Raw genomic sequence first — 18,793 nt, forward strand, 5'->3', positions numbered from 1 at the left:
TATAATGTGCTTCTAAGAAAGGGTGATGTATTCTTCTTCTTTTTAATTCCTTTTAATTTTCTTTATCTAAAAGCATTCGCAATAAGGTAGGCCACTTATTCCTACACTCTTATCACGAGGTGTGAAGGCTGATTGGTAAACCCTTGGCAAAGAACAATTTCAGGTGATTGGTGCCCTTCAAACCATCAAAAGAATCCATTCTACCTGCAGGGCTCAGCCCCAACTTACCAGACTGTTCATCTGCTGTCTGTATTTCTGTAGTTCTTGTTGGTGTTGTTGAGCCACCCGCCTAGCCTCCTCATCAGCCTCTTGCCTGGTTTGGCTGAGGAGGGCATCGAGCCGAGACACGTTTTGGTTGGCACTGGAAAGACTTGACTGGAGTTCCTCTATCCTCCTACGTGCAAGAGTGGAATACAAAATGTTAAATTCACAATACATACCTGTTTCCACACCATACATACATGAAGGTTGAAATTGCATCATGAGATTCAGGTTTCAACCAAACCGCATTACTAATGTCCTTTCATAAGGCCTTGATTTACAATTGCCATTATCTACCAAGGTGTAAACAGGTACTGGCAGGGAGATATAACCTGCAATGTAAGAGCTTTGTACTTGGTAGCCTTGATGAGCGAATGTGATATAAAAAGCCCATAATTAAACTCATTGTTTTGTGAAAATAATTGGTACTATATACACAGAAATCACCCACATGATCATCATTTTGTTGATCATGTTACTAATATCATTATCATTACCAGCACTATAATCATTTCATACTCTTCAAACAGAAAGTTTTAATGCAAAACACATTATATTTTTCAGTAACAATCTTAAAATAATATGCAAAGTTTATAAAGCATGTAAAACAAATGTTTTTTGAGCACTGCGTATTACACTTGTAGATAGCATCATGCATGAGTTCATATGTGTCGTTGAGCACAAATTGTAAACCTCCAACAAAGATTACTAGGATTAGTCTTTATTTATGTCATTCTAAACATTATTCATTAATAGAGGGGATATATTCTATGGACAACAGGGAGAAATTGCTTCATACAATTACTCTTCCTGGATGAATTGAACCAAACTACATTAATAGCTTACCTATCTTTTGTTCGTATTTGTTCATTCAGCAAAACTAGCTGCTCTGAACTGTTGCCCGAGTTTCTCATTAATTCTGCAATATCATTTTCCTAAAAATAAGAAGAGGAAAGAAATGTCAGTTGTAGGCAAATACACCACAGTGGAGAATATAAAGAAAGTAAATCGTTCGGTAAAGTAATAAGGAGATAGCAAAGAAATGTGGATAATAGAAGGCGAGGGAAGAAGAGGAGCAGGATTGGAAAAGGGGGAGGAGTAAGAGGGAAGAGGAGTAGAAGGGTGAGGAAAGGAAAGAACAGAGGTAGGGGGAGGAAGAAGGAGAAAAAGGAGACGAAAGAGGGAACAGAAGATGATGAGGCAGGGGTGGGAGAGTAGAAGAGAATGAGAAAAGGAGAATACTGAGGAGAATAAGTAGGAGGACAAAGGAGGTAAAAGGTCAGGGGCATGGGGAATAGGAAGGGAGTAAGAAGGGAGAGGATGCATGTGTACTAATTCATTTATGTACACATCAAAATTAATGCAAATTGAGCTCTTAATGAATTACATGCATTTGTATATAAAAAAAAATAATGCTAAGTGAACTCACAAGTTTCTTCTTGTCCTCCACCAGTTGATTACATCGCTCCTCGCTTGCTTGACACTTTCTTTCAAAGTCTGCAAGAAAACAGATTTTCAGTGCATTGATATTGTTCATTGTTTTTTCATTGTACTATTATTAGACTACAAGCCACCCTAGGTTTAATACTGTGGGTAGTCCCCACAGTTTAAAATGTGGGTAGCCCCAACATAACACAAAATACAGGGTATTTCAAAATATCTGGAAATAATGAGTTTGAAAGATTTTGAACAGCATTAGCATGAGACCAGGGGCCTATTTTCATTTGCTTACATGGGATACAGCAAACCAAGGAACCACTAACCCACATGACCATAGTTCAGGTTTCTATGGACACTGTATAATACAAATTAACAATTGTAGTAGTGTAATTATGCAGCTATTAATATATGAATTCATCAAATGGCTACAAGGACTTACCGGATAAGGCATTCTTTAATCCCTGAACATCGAAAGCAAGCTTGGTTCGAGCAGACTCTTCTTCTGATAATTTCTTGCTTAGTTCTGTGCAAGTGGAATAAACATAAAAATGCATAAAAATAAAGAACAAAATATACTTCATGCAGATACATCACTAAAGATGTTATGGTGACAAAAAACCTTGATATCAAAGACTTTCTAATGAAGTTATTGTTTGCTGCAACTGCATTATTAAGCTTTAACATGAGGCTAGAACTTGGACTGAGTAGGAGCTTAGTGACGTATGTGATTCACGTCATAAACCTTGCTTCCAAGAATATTCTTGGTTAGGCCAGTCAATTCATGCTCTAAACATCCAACACTGAAGCAAAACTTGAAACTGCCCATTCTCTTGTTATTTGTGGAAACATCATTGAATAGCACCACTCTTCATGACTTGATACAACATAGCTAAAAGTAATCTCTATACTGACCTGCTATTTCATTATCCCTTTCTTGCCTCAGATCAATCTCTGTCTTCAAATTACCATCCTGCATAATAATAATGAACAAAACAAGATCTTTAATACAAACACAGGGTAAGAACAAAGATGGGAGACATAAAAGGGTTGATAGAATGACATTTACATCACATGCAGGCAGCACCTAGACCAGAGCAAATAAGGACAGGCATCTCTGGAGAAAATAGGAGGGTACTTCTAGCATTGGATAAGACCAGCTTGTGAGACTAGGTAAGATGGGGTAAAAACATTTGAACATATGATTACTCACCTCCAAACTTTCTAACAAATGGCAATGATTTTGATCAAAAACAGGAAAAATGTAGGATTTCCACTGGGAAATATAGGAGTAGTGTGAGCTAAATAAAGTTAAGTCATGTCAATCCAAGAACTAAAAAATGTAAAAATTCCATTCTTCCCTTAAAAAATTATCAAGGTCTGTGAGAACCTCAACTTAATTCGATATCTTACCAAGACTCTAACTTTCTTCTCCAGCTCCTCCTTGCTCCCTCTGACTGATTCCAGCTCCACATCGAGCTCTGCTACCCTCCTCCTGAACTGCTCTGCCTCCTCTCCAGTCCTTTCCCCTTCCTTGGTCCTTGTCTCCAGCTCTCCCATGTGGAGCCTGGTCTCCTCAAGCTGTTTCTGGAGCTCTTCCATCTGTTCTGTATAGGTGGAGGCCTCCATCTCCAGCTCGGCGATCTTGAACTCCTTCTCTTCATTCTGACTCTATAGAAGGCAGCAGATCATGAATGTAATAAAGTAATGGCTGGTAATGCACTATTCTCACAGAATGTGGGGCTAAATGTAATGTACATAATTAGGAAAGTTTGTATGAAATGCATTTTCATGTGTCCAAAGCACATAATAATTTGCTTTCATATACACATGGCACTTCAATTTCAGGAGGGGGGGTTCTTAAAGCTGTTATAAAATTTTGTACAATTTTACTCAAGATTGGCGACTTATTTTTGTGCTAATGAAATACACATTTTAATAGCGGTAATGAATTTTCTGATTATAATGATCAAATTTGGACAAAAACTAAACCTGGCATTATTCACAATAATTTTTAAACGATCTGATGGAATTAAAAAGATTTAGAGTCTGATTAAGTAACCAAGAACATAAGTTGTGCATAATTTACAAACAGCTTTATGAAATACCACCTAGGACGATGTCTCTGATAGCTTTCTAGACATACCCCCATCATCAGGTACTGGCTTGCATGCACACATTGTATGCATATTCTCTACTCCCCAGGATGTAAATAAGTGTCATGCTTATGATGCGCCATATGCCAAGTGTTTGTCGACGATTAATAGTGTTTATCAGAATAACCGGGCAAAAGATGCGCCATAGCCACTTGTTTAAAAGTTTTCTTACATATTCCAATGCCCATCGGTAATATCGGATTAGAACTCTAATCCAGAAATATAGGCCCTGTGCCTCAAACTTACCTTGAAATCTAAGATGTCTGCTTCCAATGAGCTTGTTTTCTTACACTCAGCTGCTAGTTGGGAAGAAAGCTCCTTTAACTTCTGGGATTCTGACTCATGTTCCTCCTGAAATAAAATCATAAAATATCATTTAAAAAATATACCATAAATAGCAGAAAGAAAAAGTCAGTTCGAGGTGAGCTAAATAATTCAATTTAATTCTTTGATTATAAACATGATTGTGTGACATAAATATAGTGCTTGTATCCACCATTTGAACAACATTCCCAAGGCACTCAATATTACTAGTCCTACTACTTGGGTAGGTCATCTATTAGACTGCTCACAGCATTTAAAGACTTTTTTTATGCTGGAAACTATTTAGCACTGGTGCAGAGAAATGAGGTAAATTTGAAATAACGCAATGATTGATAAGCCTTAAACACAATTAATATGCCCATTTAGGATTTCCACTCCTCAATCTGAAAATATGTACATAAATTAACTACTTGATTTATACGGATATGGAAATATGGATATGAAATACTTTCCCCTAAACTTTAATAGACCATCAGTAAAATAAGCATTTTAACTGCTGAAAATTGTCAAAAGTAGTTCAAAAGTCAAGAGCAGGCAATGGGGAAGGGATTTCAAAACCAGTTTGGTGCAACATAAGCTAACTCTGAATAGCATGTGAGCTTGACCTAACCAATAGCAAAGCATTGTACAGTATTCATTGTACAAAAGAACAAAATGAACATGATATAATCTGCAGAGTATTGCAGTGCAGTCACTACTGAGGACAAGTAAACTCCCCTATCCCCCCTTCCCCCCTCCCCCCAAGCAAGTATGATATAGAGTAATACCTGAAGATCTGATGATGTTATTGTAGCTTCTGCTATCCTGAATTGAAGATCATCAACTTGTCTTTATTAGAGAAAAAATAAAATATTGATCAGCATCGATGAAAACACTGAAAACAATTATTTAAAAAAAACTGATGTGTATCTCTGATTAATTCATCAAAACTGAAATTATTCAATTGTGATACAGAACAATCTGGCAGTAATTTGTGCAGTAATGACTGAATAAGTGACAACAGCTGCATTTATAAAATCTAAAAGATTTTTTTTAACTATTGTTGGTTTTCATGCTGATGTATAAAGGATCTATAGATTAAATTATGAGGACTAATAAGAAACAAACTTGCATGATACAAGAATGCCAGTGTGGTAACAAGAGAGATAATTACCTTTGTGTCTCCTCAAGTCTTTGCATAAGCTCCACCTTCTCCCTGTCTCCAGACTCCACTAGCTCCTTCAAACTCTCCACTGACTCCTCACTCTCTCGAACATACTGAATTCAATAGCAATAGAGTGTGTAGTCATTAGATCAATGCTTATGAGTCAATATACAAAACTGTCCCATGAGTAGAACTCTTGAATGATAAACCAACTCTGTTAATAAGAAGTCCTATGGTTTGATATATAATTCGAGATCAATCTCATGCAGACAATCACATGCCATTCAAAAACTTCAAAGAACATCCAATATACATGTATGCACAAATTAATATCTAACAAAATTATCAAATCAAAAACATTTTCACTAGATCTAGGCATGCAATGGTACATAAACAATCTACGGTTTTCATAAAATTTAAAATAACTCAAATCTTTTCCATATATGTTTCCCTCATCTTGATAAAATCATCTATTTGAAACGGAACTGATATGTTGTTGACAACCACCACATTAGGGTATATTATAGATTGCATTTTATTTTAAAATGTATGATTATAATAACAAAGCAGAATGCTCCAGCATAAGCTTATCTGTATGCTAGATTTGCACTACATTGAAGCACAATATGAAGAATACATGTACTTGAAGACAATAAACTTTGCAAGTTTGCATTTTGTAAGCAATTTCTGTATGATATAATGAAGCAGTATATCAACATAGAATTAATGACAGGAATATAACATGTGATATGATAGCTCAATAGATGCTAAAGCTATACGGTTGCTATTTTGTACAGAGTACATGTACATTTGTTACATTTATTATTTATTTCAAATCAAATGTTGGATATAAACACTGGTTTATTAAAGTTACTTGATTGACAATATCATTGTTTGAAGGTAACTGTTTTAAAGGGGCAATCCATTAGAATGTCAAAGATTGAATTTTACTGTACGTATGTCAGATTTTATATCTGACATATAAGTAAGATATATATAAACAAGATTGTCTACAAATATGATATAAAAAAGTAAAATGATTGAATCATATTAATATAATTATTTACACTGTAGTACTACCATATACAATATAAGATAGTAAATACATACTAAAACAAAATATATTATTTGCTAATTTTTAAAACAAAATTATTAATAAACATAAAAAGGGGTTGCTAATTTTCTAAATAAATATACCACTTCCATCACTGACATCAAGATAAAAGAATGATTTGAAGACATCTACATGTAATGTGTTAGTTTAACTGGTACCTGTTGATGCTGAGCCCTCAGGATGGCTAACTCATGCTCTATCAACTGATGATGTCATTAATGATGTCATCAAAATGAGGTCACCATAAGGTCAGCAGGAGATGGGGGTTAGACGGGGAGGATGAGGAAGGTGAGAATACAAATAAAAATATAACAAGATGCAAGTATTAAACAACCAACTCAAACCAAATGTTAGAAAGTTAGAGTGATTTTAATCAAGGTCTGTCTGGTCACACCTCATTGAAACAATGGCATAGTAAACCTTCAGATTGGTATATCAGGCAAGCTACATTTGATTTCAATGAGGTTTGATCACACCTGTATTACTATCAGTATCATTGTACATTGATTACATCATGTTTTAGCATATATATCTTGCCATATCCTGTATCGATGCAAGTAAATGTAGGCCTATGAATTATGTATGGCCAAGTCTGAATAGTAATGTAGATATATATTCAACTACTGTATTATATCCATGCTACCATTTGTGATCATAACAGTTGCATGGTATACATGTAGCGCATGTTACAACCGATAAATATAATGTCGCAGCAACGCATAATGCCACACAAACGCATCATGTCGCAGATTGCGACATTATTGCCAAGAGCATCCAAAGCATAATGTCGTAGTGGTATATTCGCTTCAGGACTCAAGTTAACTATAAGACATAAAATATGTTTTCACTGATTAATTTGTGCAAGCTCTGTCCTATGAAGGTTTTTAAGAGTGTGTCTGGTGGGTAAGGTGTGGATGCAGGGGAGGGGGGTCAGTATCAAATTCATAGTCAGGAGAAGGGGGTGGATTTTGAAAAATGCCAAATGTTAAAATGTGTGGACTAGTGAAACGCAAGTATACGCATACCACCATTCATCTACATCGCTATACATGTACATTGGCTAATTTTGCGAGAGAGTAAGGTCATCTAGCTGAAAAGTAAATGCAAATTTATTTATATTTCCATTGTTCATGAAATTTTAGGAGGCGCGATGGCTCAGTCGGTAGAGCGGGGGATTTGTATTCCGGTGACCCGGGTTCGATTCTCACTTGGTGCGCTAGTGCCCTTTGGTAAGGCATTAATCCTTATTACCAGGTCCTTCGGAGAGGACCTAAAGCCGTTGGTCCTCTGGTTGCTTGCTTACAAGCATTCATGCTTTCTTAGCAATCAGGTAAAATATCCCCACCAAAAAAGAAATTTTATTCCATATTGTTACTCAGAATGTGTTATCTATTATGCCAAAATCATAACGTATGTCAGTCAACGCATGTCGCAATTGCAACATTATCGGTTGTAACAGGGCCTACTTGAAATTCAGCTGCACCAACTAAACCAAAATCATGTGAATACATAAATGAAAACAAACATGTAGGCAGACATCAATACATAATTTAGAAGCATCAATACATGTATACAAAGTAAGAAACAACAGATTTAAACTCAAATTAATGTTCTTAAATCCCACTAGCTTTCCAGATTCTTGAAGTAGTTTTCTTTTTATATTGAACAGATTTATGAAACCCCCTTCAGGTCAGCGACCTAAAAATGTGATTGTTTATAATAAGAAGCAGAAACATAACAAGAACAAGAAGAATAGATCCACATGTTTTGAATTTGAATAAATTTCCACAAAAATCAGACATGGAATCACAAATAATTTTTCCCAATTCAAACTCTACTAAGTTAACATTTATTCCCTAAATCCCAAACTACTGTATAATCAGTGACTGCAACCAGTACCGCGAGACAAAACTCAATTGTGGGACAAAGGTCTACAGGCCTCTTACTGTACTATCAGTGACATCAGTTCAGAGGCCTACTTTTACACACAAAAGGAAAAAAAAATCCATTTTAACTATGAGGCTAAATTAAATCATGTATCATCAACTTCTTTCTCAAAGAAAAAAGGGAAAACAATTAAACTTAGACAGAAGAGCCAGGGACTTTCCCACTGCATTTTTTTGGGACAGCCATGCTCAAGAAAGACAGATGGAGGTGCTGGGGGGGGGAAGGGAGGTGAAAAACAGGTGGTGGGGTATCATGTTTACGTTCCAAAAATAAACTCCCATTTATAAAACGGTAACAGGCATGCAGAGTATCAGAATGGCATATTTTGCCACCCTGTCATATTTATGACCTCTGTGCCCCATATAGCCCCTGCAGACACAACAGGGTTCAGGAAAGTTTTGACAGGTTGTTCACTTAACAGTTCCTGATCACCCCAACGAAAACCCTGCTGGAGGACAGTATTAGAATCTTTCACACATGATATTTATCAGAAGTATTGAGATTTAAAGGGCTAGTGTATCCTGAAATAAAAAAAATGATAGTATTGAAAGGACACTGTTGCAAAAAAGTTTTAGCACTTTCTGACCAAAGACAAAAGTTGCATCCAATGAAACAGAAATTGATATTAAACTCCAGATATAATTGATTGTATTCTATTATCTATTATATCTAATCTTGTCAACTGTTACAGTATCAAGAAGAGCATGCATGCATATGGTGGAGGGGGGGGGTGTGCAACTCAAATATATTGCTGTATCATGCACCACCCCCTATACCTTACCAGGGTCATATATAACCTATACTTTATACTATATAAAAATATACTTTACTACAGGCCTACTTCACTTTACTAGTACACTATACTACACTATAAAATCAGGAAAATAGTCAGTCTGACTAGAGTCTGAAACTGAAAGTGCTTAATTGATTTAGAAGTCAATGATCATACATGTAGGCCTACTGGATCGTCATATGCTATCATACTTCTTTTGAATGCTCTTTTCATAACACAAGGGGGATTTGAACTTGCAAAAACTCTTTACTTCCCATTTGAACTTCATTTATTTCAAGACTCCCATGCTCATTTCACTTACCAGTCAAACCTTTAAGTTATGCTCAAAATCATGGCATACAAAATCTTGTGATTGTATGAGTTTAAGTAAAGTGGAACAAAGCACAAAAACTAGACTGGAGGGCTAGACTAAAGGCAGACTACATGTAGATTGAAGGCTCACTTCAATAGTATGTGTTCGCCTTTGAAATGTTTTCTTTTCAACTGAACTGGAAAGAAAGGGGTTGTACTAGGAGGACAGCCATGCTAAATCCATCAATCATAACAAGTATCAGAAAGAATGATGCCAAGAGCCAGATCTCTCTTATATTTTTTGGCTAAAAGTTTGGAGAGTGAAGAATAAAATGACTGAACAGAGAACCCCACAGGCAAGCTGTTAAAAGCTAAAAAGTCCAACTCTACCCCAAAATGTAGTTCATTTGAATTTAAGTTTCATTAAAACTGCAATAAAGTGATCTTTAAAAAGATAGAGTTTATGTAATTAACACAGTGGAATAAAAAGAGCCTAACATTTTCAATTTCATTGAAATAACAATGATGACAATTTGCAAAGAATATGTGGCAAGATACATCTAAAAAAATATAATGAAGGCTTCAAATAGTATTCAAATGTAAAATATGCAAAAATACTTATATTGTTTAAACTGATTGCATACAATATCACCATTATCATAAAAGGCCTAATTATCAAAAGTAGACAAACAAATTTTTCACTTTTCCTAATGTATGTAGGCATACATTCCAAACGAGGCAGTTTCTAATATCAAACATTATCTTGTGCCTTTAACGCGGTAAAGCATCTTGAGGTAGTGCAAACCGCAAAGAAAAATACATTTTCTTCTTAAATAAAAAATTACCCTGAAGCCATTGGTGCGGATTGATTTCACATGGCTATAATACAGGTTTTAGGCAAAATACAAGAAAATGAATCACCGAGCTTTAAAAAAAATGTAATTTTGATGGCTAACTTCATAAAAGAAAAAAGTGAAGTGGGCAGAACTGTAATTTGCAAGTATTCTTGAGGAAATTTATATTCATGGTATTTTGTTTCGCTAGCATTCTTTAAGAGATTGGCCTTTCAAGAGTTTCCCTGCTCTCTTTCTCTGGAAAGTGGTCAAATAATTATGACATGGACTACATTTTCTTTCCAATGCTTACTAATTTTGTACACCAAATACAGATGTTCAAGCCAGGATGAACCACAGAATGATGTGATGAGACATGTATGCCTCGCTGAAAGGCAGGAAGTATTTGGTGGCTAGGATGGGATTCAAGAAGGAAATTGATCATTTCTTTTATGGACTCAGCCCACTTTACCACTAATCTTAGCCCTCTCCTCTAGTTGAGATGCTGAAATACTAAATTGGCTTGAAATTATACTTGGTGACAGATTGTATCAGAAAAAGAATTTCTTCCTTCCCTATTTTTAGTCTTCTTTTCTTTCTTTGAAGATCTGGTGCGTTCTCTCTCCCCCTCTCTTTCTTTCACTCACACACACTCGCCTTCTTCTTATACTTGCCTACCCCCTTCCCTCCTTGTTCCCAATAGAGGGTATCTACACAACATAAAAAACTAAGCTTTTGCCCACACTTGAGAAATTCCAATAACGAGAGAGATAGGGGATAAATTGGTGTATTCTACATGCATTTAAACCAGAACTATGCACTGGAAAGCAGCTATTAAAAATGAATCTCTTATTTTCAAAACCAATGGTATCCATCTACAGTTTGGGCATCCCTGCAATCAACACCATACACCAACATATTAGAGTTAGGGGTGAGCCATTCCTGGGGGTATAAGGAATATTTTGTGGTCAAAGATACTGTGTATAGAAAAAGTTCAGCAGGGATCTATCAATGGCTTTTCAAGAGGAAGAATGTTGTGGTGAAGACGAAGTCACAAACAAAAAGTCATCACTCTTTGAAAACAAGATCATGAATATGACATTTTCCTTAGAAAGGTTTTGTCCAATTATTATCCAATCCTTCATCGAATCTCTATAAATGCCAAAAGTTCCAGACGATATTAACCTCAAACCTGCCTGATCTACAAATCATAGATCCATTGAGAGAAACTGTGCTTAACATAATTTGAAGAATATTACCTTTAAACAGATGTAATGAAAAGTAAATTCCCTGTATAATTAAAGCTCCCAGTAACTGAATTAATTAATATAATAAAATGATAAGTTAGTTAGTGTTGTTTGGTACATGTAAATATGCCTATTACAACAAACCATACACCTAGAAACTACTTCATGCTGTGCATATGAATAGAAATACAAAGCAGTGCAAAATTGATAACTGGCAACATAGTACTTTTATGTACTATTCATACTACAGCTTGCTAGTGTACCTACAATCTAGGCTTTAATACACAATAACATAGCAATAATTCTATGATCTATATAAATGTATAAGCACTTTACAAATGAAAGCACAATGTACAATAATTGAAGCTAAATACTGATCTAACTTTCCCTCTGAAAGTCAAGTACCTGTGATTCAGATTCGGGTAAGGAGGAATAAGACTCTGAAGTCTCAACTTTGGCGATGGGTTCAACCACACCGGTCGAGGAAGAATCGGACCCCGAGTCAGATTGCCGGCGGGTGCCATTTGTGGAAGGCTGGGCCGTGCTGCTGGCGTTTTGCTCTTTCCTCGATTTCGAGGAAGAGGGTATACGACTTTCACTTGGTCGTCGGAGCTATTGGGGTTAATGATGGAAGGGCATGGTCGATTGCGGAAGGCAGTGATTTACAGGGATGTAGTGTTGTGGGTGTGTTTGTGGTAGCATTGGTCAAAATGGTAGCATGACAGTGGTAAAAGCATTGGCAACAGAAAGGCAAAGGGAGTAATGGTGGTAGCAGGGGGGGGGGAGAAGTGGTAGTGGAAGTGCCAGTAGGGATGGTTGCAATAATTTTGGCAGAGTACCAGGCCAGAAAGAGACAATGGGTTTGGTACATTAGATTGGTACATTAGAGTGGTTAATAATACAGTAGATGTGGTAGAAATTGTTGTGGAGAGTGGAAAGTGATTATAGATAGATAGATGTTGGTGGAAACGGTTGTGGTTGTAATGTGACAATGGCAATGTTAGCAGAGGTAGGGATGGTGATACGAGAAGCAGATATACATGTAGCAGAAACAACAGAGGTGATTAATGGTATAGGAAATAAAGGGCAAAGATAGAAGAGAAAAAGCAATACATGTGTACATGTAGAATAAAGAGAAAATACAATGAAAAAGAAAATATTGCAAAATGTAGGATAAATAAAATTATGAAGTGCTTTGGCATGCATTAAGAAGTGGTGTGAAGAATGACAATATGAATGCATTGAACAGAAAATAAAATTTCATTTTTTAATGATTAGTATGAAAAGAATAAATAACTTTGCAAAGTTGAAAATTTGGGATTGTATGTTATCAAGTGGTGAATATAGAATACAGATGGGAGAGGATTTGTTTTTGTAAGGGGATGAAATGTGAAGATTTATTCCCTTCATCGGAATTCATTTTTAGTTTTCATCAAAAGTTACAGGAATTTGACATTTGCACCAAAAAGTATTAGTATAATTAGACAATTGTGAAAAAAACCAATAACAAAAAAATTGCCCAAAAGAAATCAGAGGATAATCAAGAAAAGAAATCAGACAAAATTCAATTCCAAGAAAAGGTCCAGAGAGCAATCAGGGATGAAACACGAGTCCAACATGGGGGATAGGGACCAGAATTTGACCTCATAAAACAGTAAGGACAGGAGGAGAGGGCTTGGTTTTGGACAAGGGCATATTTTGATACCCAGCGGAAAGCCATGGTCAAGTTAACAATGTCCACATAGACAAGGGTCAGTGGTTTGCCGATCAACAAATATCCAAGAATTGTTGTTTTTCAAAACCGAGAGGTTAAAGACAAAAGAAGATGACAAATCTCAAATGCCCCAGAAAGTTCAATTTGATTTCAACATGAAAGATTCACCATTCCATGAAATATTGAACCAGTGAAATAATGAAAAATAATGTCATTAGTTTACACCATACAGTAAATAGTTGTAAATGAAAGAATCTTGTTTGAATTGGAGAAAAAAAGGACATTGGAGGTAGCCAAATATAAATCCAGATTGGAAATTATCCTTTTAAATATTACAAAATGGAATGGTCAGAATAAAGAAAAGGAAATGAAATAAATTTGACGAACCGCAGGAGTACAGAATATTAAGTATAAAATATTTATGATGGAAATATCCAAAGATTTTAATATAATGAAAAAATTCATACATTAATTTCATATTGCAGAGAAAGATATTTGCAAGATAGTTATACAGCAGTGTATATTACCAGTACCACAGAAAATTATGGAATGGTTGAATGTTGCAATGATTATTATACCATATTTGAAATGATGGTGAAATAACACGTTGTAATAAAGAGATTACAAATATGTATTGCAGTGAAAGCATGAAAAGTATGGAAATGAAAATGAAATACTAATATCAAATGTTCAGTGACAATTGTAGGATATGATATATATTGCAGATTATAAGAAGAGAGATGAATATATAATGTTGAGTTTGATGTGATCAGCAAAGGGAAGAAAAGGGGAAAAAGAATGCAGCAAAATAAGTGATTTGCAAATAAATCAAAATTATGAATAACACAAATAACAGGATATTAAATGAACAAGCAAAATCAAAGCTAACAAATCTGGAAAAATAAATTCAATTATAAAGACACAATTTAGCCCTATTGTTCATAGAGGTAGAGATTTAACAAAATCTCCCATGTTCATTATCTGATCGGGACCCCCCCCCCCCCCCCCATTCCATTTTTACATTCAAAATTCAGGTAGAAAAAATCTATGTATATTAATGTTACAATTATTATTTCCCTGTAATCCATCATATATAAACACTACCAATTCAAACAGAAATAATGTTTCTATTCTTGCAAATCCGTCAATCATTTACGATGCAACATGCAAAAAGAAATCAAAATATATTAGAATTTGGTGCAAAGCTGAGTATCACATGCTTCATGAACCTGGATGATTATTCCAATCTGTATAACAAAAAACTTGCAAAATGACAAATAAACCATGCTTTTAACATTTATGGTTATTGTATGCTGTAATATTTTTGTGACTGAAAGTAAATTGGGAATGAGTACTTCTAGTCTAATGACTGTAGAATGCTAAAGCCAACTGGAAATTGACTCGAATACTTTGGCGAGATATACAAGGACTAAACCAGCCTGAATAATACAGCACGGCTGTATGACAATGGGGTTTGTGTAAAATTTGTGTGAAGGCTACTTTTAAAATTTTGATTGAAATCAGAACTGGATCTACGAACACCAATGTGGGCCTACGGTAATGTTGAGAAACACTGATCTCTGAAGTTGAACTAGACCTACATGTACATGTATAGGTCTATGACCTAGTCAAATGAGCAAAGGTGGTAGCGTTCTTCTACGAGGAATGTCAAGAACTCTAATCATACAGTAAAGGTATTGCTAATGCTACATAGTTGTGAATATGTCTGTTCTTCAAGCAGGGAATCATTACAAGAATCTACTGGGGGAAAAGGAATATCATCTTTTTGCATTTCATCCTGGCTGGAGGAGTGGTAGGCATACATCCTTTCAATAAGCAGGGAAAAAAGTTGTTCATGAAAGTATCTTGACTGTGATCCCATTTTTAATGACACTTGGACAGACTAGGACTATACATGTATTAAAGTTTAATCTCAAAATTTGTTTACCTATACTGATTTGATTCATCCAGGAAGATAAGTCAATAAAATATAAACTTATAGCCACTTCCAGGTTATACTTTATTGACTATACTTTACATTATGAATATTTTTGTAGTTGTTGATAGAACAATATATATCAAAATGAGAACATATGTAAGCAATTCCCCACTTTTTTTTCTATTGACAATTTCAGAGAACTTGTGATGCCCCTTAAGTTTTTTTTATTCATGAAATGTATTAATTAATAACGTTTTGAAGAGCTTAGAAAACCCTCCCTCCCCTGCAATAGAGACGATCTGCAGAGAAAAAGATATAGGTGTATCAGTATTTACATTTCTATAGTCAGAATTATAGAATCAGTGATAAGGCCGAGTGTATCTAAAGACTGGTTTCAGAATGTGTCTCTTTCTAATGAAGCTACATGTAAACCTAATGAGACTACTGTGAGCTCAAAGCAGAGGATCATTGTCATATACATGTACATAATGGGTATTATTTTATAGATAACTGGAATGGGACTATGCATTTTGCCACTTTTTGTGGAGGGGGCATTGCCAAGAGGGAAACCCACCTGAGTCTTCTTGGAGTCTACTGACCCCCTTGGTGATGAGCCCAGGTCACCAGAGCTCAGGGCCATCCCCCTAGAGATGCTGGAGGCATTGGAGGATCCCATGGAGCTGAGAGAGCTGGAGCTTGTGCTGAGTTTCCCCTGTTGGAGACCATCACTAGAGGAGAGTCTGGATGCATTCTTACCCCTGACCTTGGATACCTTGTGCACAGGGGCAAAGAGACCATGCTTGGGTTTGCACTGGAAGTACCTGGAGAGAGTAAGAACAATGAATATCACAATGAAGCTCCCAACTCTTCATGCCTTTAAATCTGCCCTGATTGCCACAAATCCAGAAGTTCTTCAGCTTTACGATGCATTCAAATAGCAAAATGAATTTCACAATTTTAGCGCTCTTATTGTGATATCACTCTTTGCGTAATCCTGAGGGACTAGTCAACACCAGCGTAATCACCAACCTGCATTTTATAGTCACCAGTAAAGTACATCATAGTAACATGATTTTTTTTTTCCTAGGATCTCACTGCTGGTCCTAGTCAGTAATCCTTATTTCCTGCAATTGAATTCACTTAAGCAGCTAAGCCTAAGTATGTCTTGAATTTTCTCAGTTATCAATAGCAACGCATGCTATCTAGGAAATATCTGTTATACTTTAAAACTTTTCATCTTTCAAAATGAAAGAACCTCACCTTGTTCCTGCCACGGCACCATCATTTTTACCCTGTTCCTCATCCAGCTCCACTCCAGCCCATTCTCCTTTAGCAAACTCTGTAGTACCGGTGAACCTCAGGGTACCCAACTTGCTTCCACTCACAAGAACTCTGTCTCCAACCTTCACGAAACAAGAAAAAAATATAGAGAGAATCATATTAAAGATGACCTCTTTAGCAAATTACAAGACACCCAGCTTCAATCTAGTCTGTTCTATTTTAGCAAACGCAGAGATACTGTACTTGTACTAGGATAACTCAAAGTGACTCAAGATGCAATCACATTTGCTGTTTGTCTGCAACTCGTAGTCACTCCAGTGGACGCAACATCTTTAGATAAAGAGCAAAGAAAAGTAATAAAAATTAAGGAGTCCTGCAGGGTTTATTTCCATACATGTAGTCCCATTTGATTGATGCTTAATAAGGTTTGAAATCTAATGTCATATGAAACTTTATGAAATCTCTTTAATTTTCAAAGACTTTGACACCATACCCCGTATTCTGAAATCGGGTGTAACTTAAACTCAGGTTTAAAATTGTGGTTTAAGTATGGATAGCCAATTGTTACATAAATCACTAAAGGTAGAGATATTATATTTCAGCTCATTTGGCTCTAAAATCATTCATAATTGTCTAGGAAGTGAAAATAGATGATTGTCTTCACCATCGATGAATCAGGAAAGAGCACAGTACTTATTAGAAATAAGAAACATACAAATTAATAAAAAAAATTGACACTTTTTGGCTTCCCATGATTTTAACACAGAGTTAGACCACACTCTAAGTTAAACCTGACTTCAGAATACGGGCCTAGGTGTACAGGAAATTACACCATTGACCGGCATCATCTGTCAGTCACTGGTAAAAGGATTAACTTGACTCGGACCTAACAAAAATAATCTCAGAGCAAATTAAAAGACATTTTTGCACCAGCTATAAAAATGAAGTAAATACTCATAACAAAGTACGTAAGATGTGCATCCAAAGAATTCTACTGCTCATGCATAAAATACAGGTGGAACGTAAACATTCATAAAAGTCCAATCTAAAAATTGAAGTTCTAACTATTTTTTTAATACTAGGCCTATCTCATTCCCTGACTGTGCTCCAAAAGTAATATGTTTGTTCAAAATTAAAATACCATTTTCTTTTCAATAACTTTTAATTGAATCCAAATCTTTCTCTCTCATGTGGATTTCCAGCCTTAATAGCAAACAATTTACATGAATTTTGGCACCATTCCCAGCTTATGCATATTTTTAACTGTTGTGGGAATAACATAAGCCATATGTGAACATGACCTGAAGATGACCGTAACAAACTGCACAAGGTCCAATGATGAATCACTTTCTCATTAGCCACACTCAAGATATGAATCACACAACAATATTATCATCCTTCACTGCTTGACCCTCTAATTCATTACACATGTCTTTGTTGTGTGTTCAAATCTACAGTGGTATCCTTGGTTTATAATCACTGTACATCTCATTTAGATCTGTAATACTCTTTCCATGATATTGCAATGGAAATTTAGCAATGTCAGTATTTTTAAGAAACTATCTTCTCAGTGTACTCACAATGTACAATCACACAGAATTATTCAATGTAGTTATCCTGATGATTTACATAAATGTTATTGGAGTGAACTTGATGAAAGCTTTGTCTAGTGAGTTTACCCTTCAAGTTCAAAATGAAAAAGGAATATAATTTATCGATAAAAGCTTGAAAAGAAGATTAAAGAGGGATAGGGAAGAGTGGAAATACATGTAAGTCTGACTTACATGTACATGTACACTGGTCAAGGATAATAAAAACGGTTGAACTTTACACTGTGTGCATTCAGATTTTGTACATTTTGTATAAGATCCACATACATGTAGTATGCTTATGCCACAATTAATACTACCAAACATTAAAAAAACATTCATAACATTAGGAGTGGGCTATACATGGGTCAAAACTACTTTTATTGTCAATTTAATATGGCAACAGTTTTTATCTATTCCTTGTAATGTATCTCAACATGAAATGACAATATTTTTTGTCTCAGGTCCGAAAAAAAAAACATTCATAACTGGCCTACATGTACACTGAATGTGAATTCACAAGCGACATACAACACTAGCATACACTGCAGGCCAGATGAATCTTGGGCTCTGAATAAATTATGTACAGTGTAAACATTCTACTCATTCATACTGTACAGGATCACATGCAGGGAGTCGAGGGAGAGCTCCATTCTCAATCTGATTAAATTCTATTTTGATTCCTTTGTGAATGCGACAGCATACATTTGCACACTTTAATAA

At 35.6% G+C, this 18,793-nt stretch overlaps 1 protein-coding gene across 10 annotated transcripts in view; it reads right to left on the reverse strand.

Moving 5' to 3' along the window:
* LOC121408894 (CAP-Gly domain-containing linker protein 1-like) overlaps positions 1–18,793 on the reverse strand; it is an 87,208-nt gene that overhangs the window by 24,571 nt on the left and 43,844 nt on the right. For 7 of the 10 annotated variants that reach the window (XM_041600593.1, XM_041600589.1, XM_041600597.1 and 4 more), the window contains 13 exons: positions 16,461–16,603; positions 15,775–16,021; positions 11,953–12,159; positions 6,595–6,639; positions 5,332–5,435; positions 4,946–5,006; positions 4,101–4,205; positions 3,112–3,369; positions 2,614–2,671; positions 2,141–2,224; positions 1,691–1,758; positions 1,108–1,196; positions 229–394 (listed from right to left, as the gene is read on the reverse strand). In XM_041600593.1, coding sequence (XP_041456527.1) covers positions 229–394; positions 1,108–1,196; positions 1,691–1,758; positions 2,141–2,224; positions 2,614–2,671; positions 3,112–3,369; positions 4,101–4,205; positions 4,946–5,006; positions 5,332–5,435; positions 6,595–6,639; positions 11,953–12,159; positions 15,775–16,021; positions 16,461–16,603 — 1,635 coding nt within the window. The remainder of the gene's footprint in view (positions 1–228; positions 395–1,107; positions 1,197–1,690; positions 1,759–2,140; positions 2,225–2,613; positions 2,672–3,111; positions 3,370–4,100; positions 4,206–4,945; positions 5,007–5,331; positions 5,436–6,594; positions 6,640–11,952; positions 12,160–15,774; positions 16,022–16,460; positions 16,604–18,793) is intronic. The other 3 variants (XM_041600594.1, XM_041600595.1, XM_041600596.1) reach the window with 3 other exon arrangements.

Source organism: Lytechinus variegatus, chromosome 2, assembly GCF_018143015.1.
Source record: "Lytechinus variegatus isolate NC3 chromosome 2, Lvar_3.0, whole genome shotgun sequence".
Lineage (NCBI taxonomy): Eukaryota > Metazoa > Echinodermata > Echinoidea > Temnopleuroida > Toxopneustidae > Lytechinus > Lytechinus variegatus.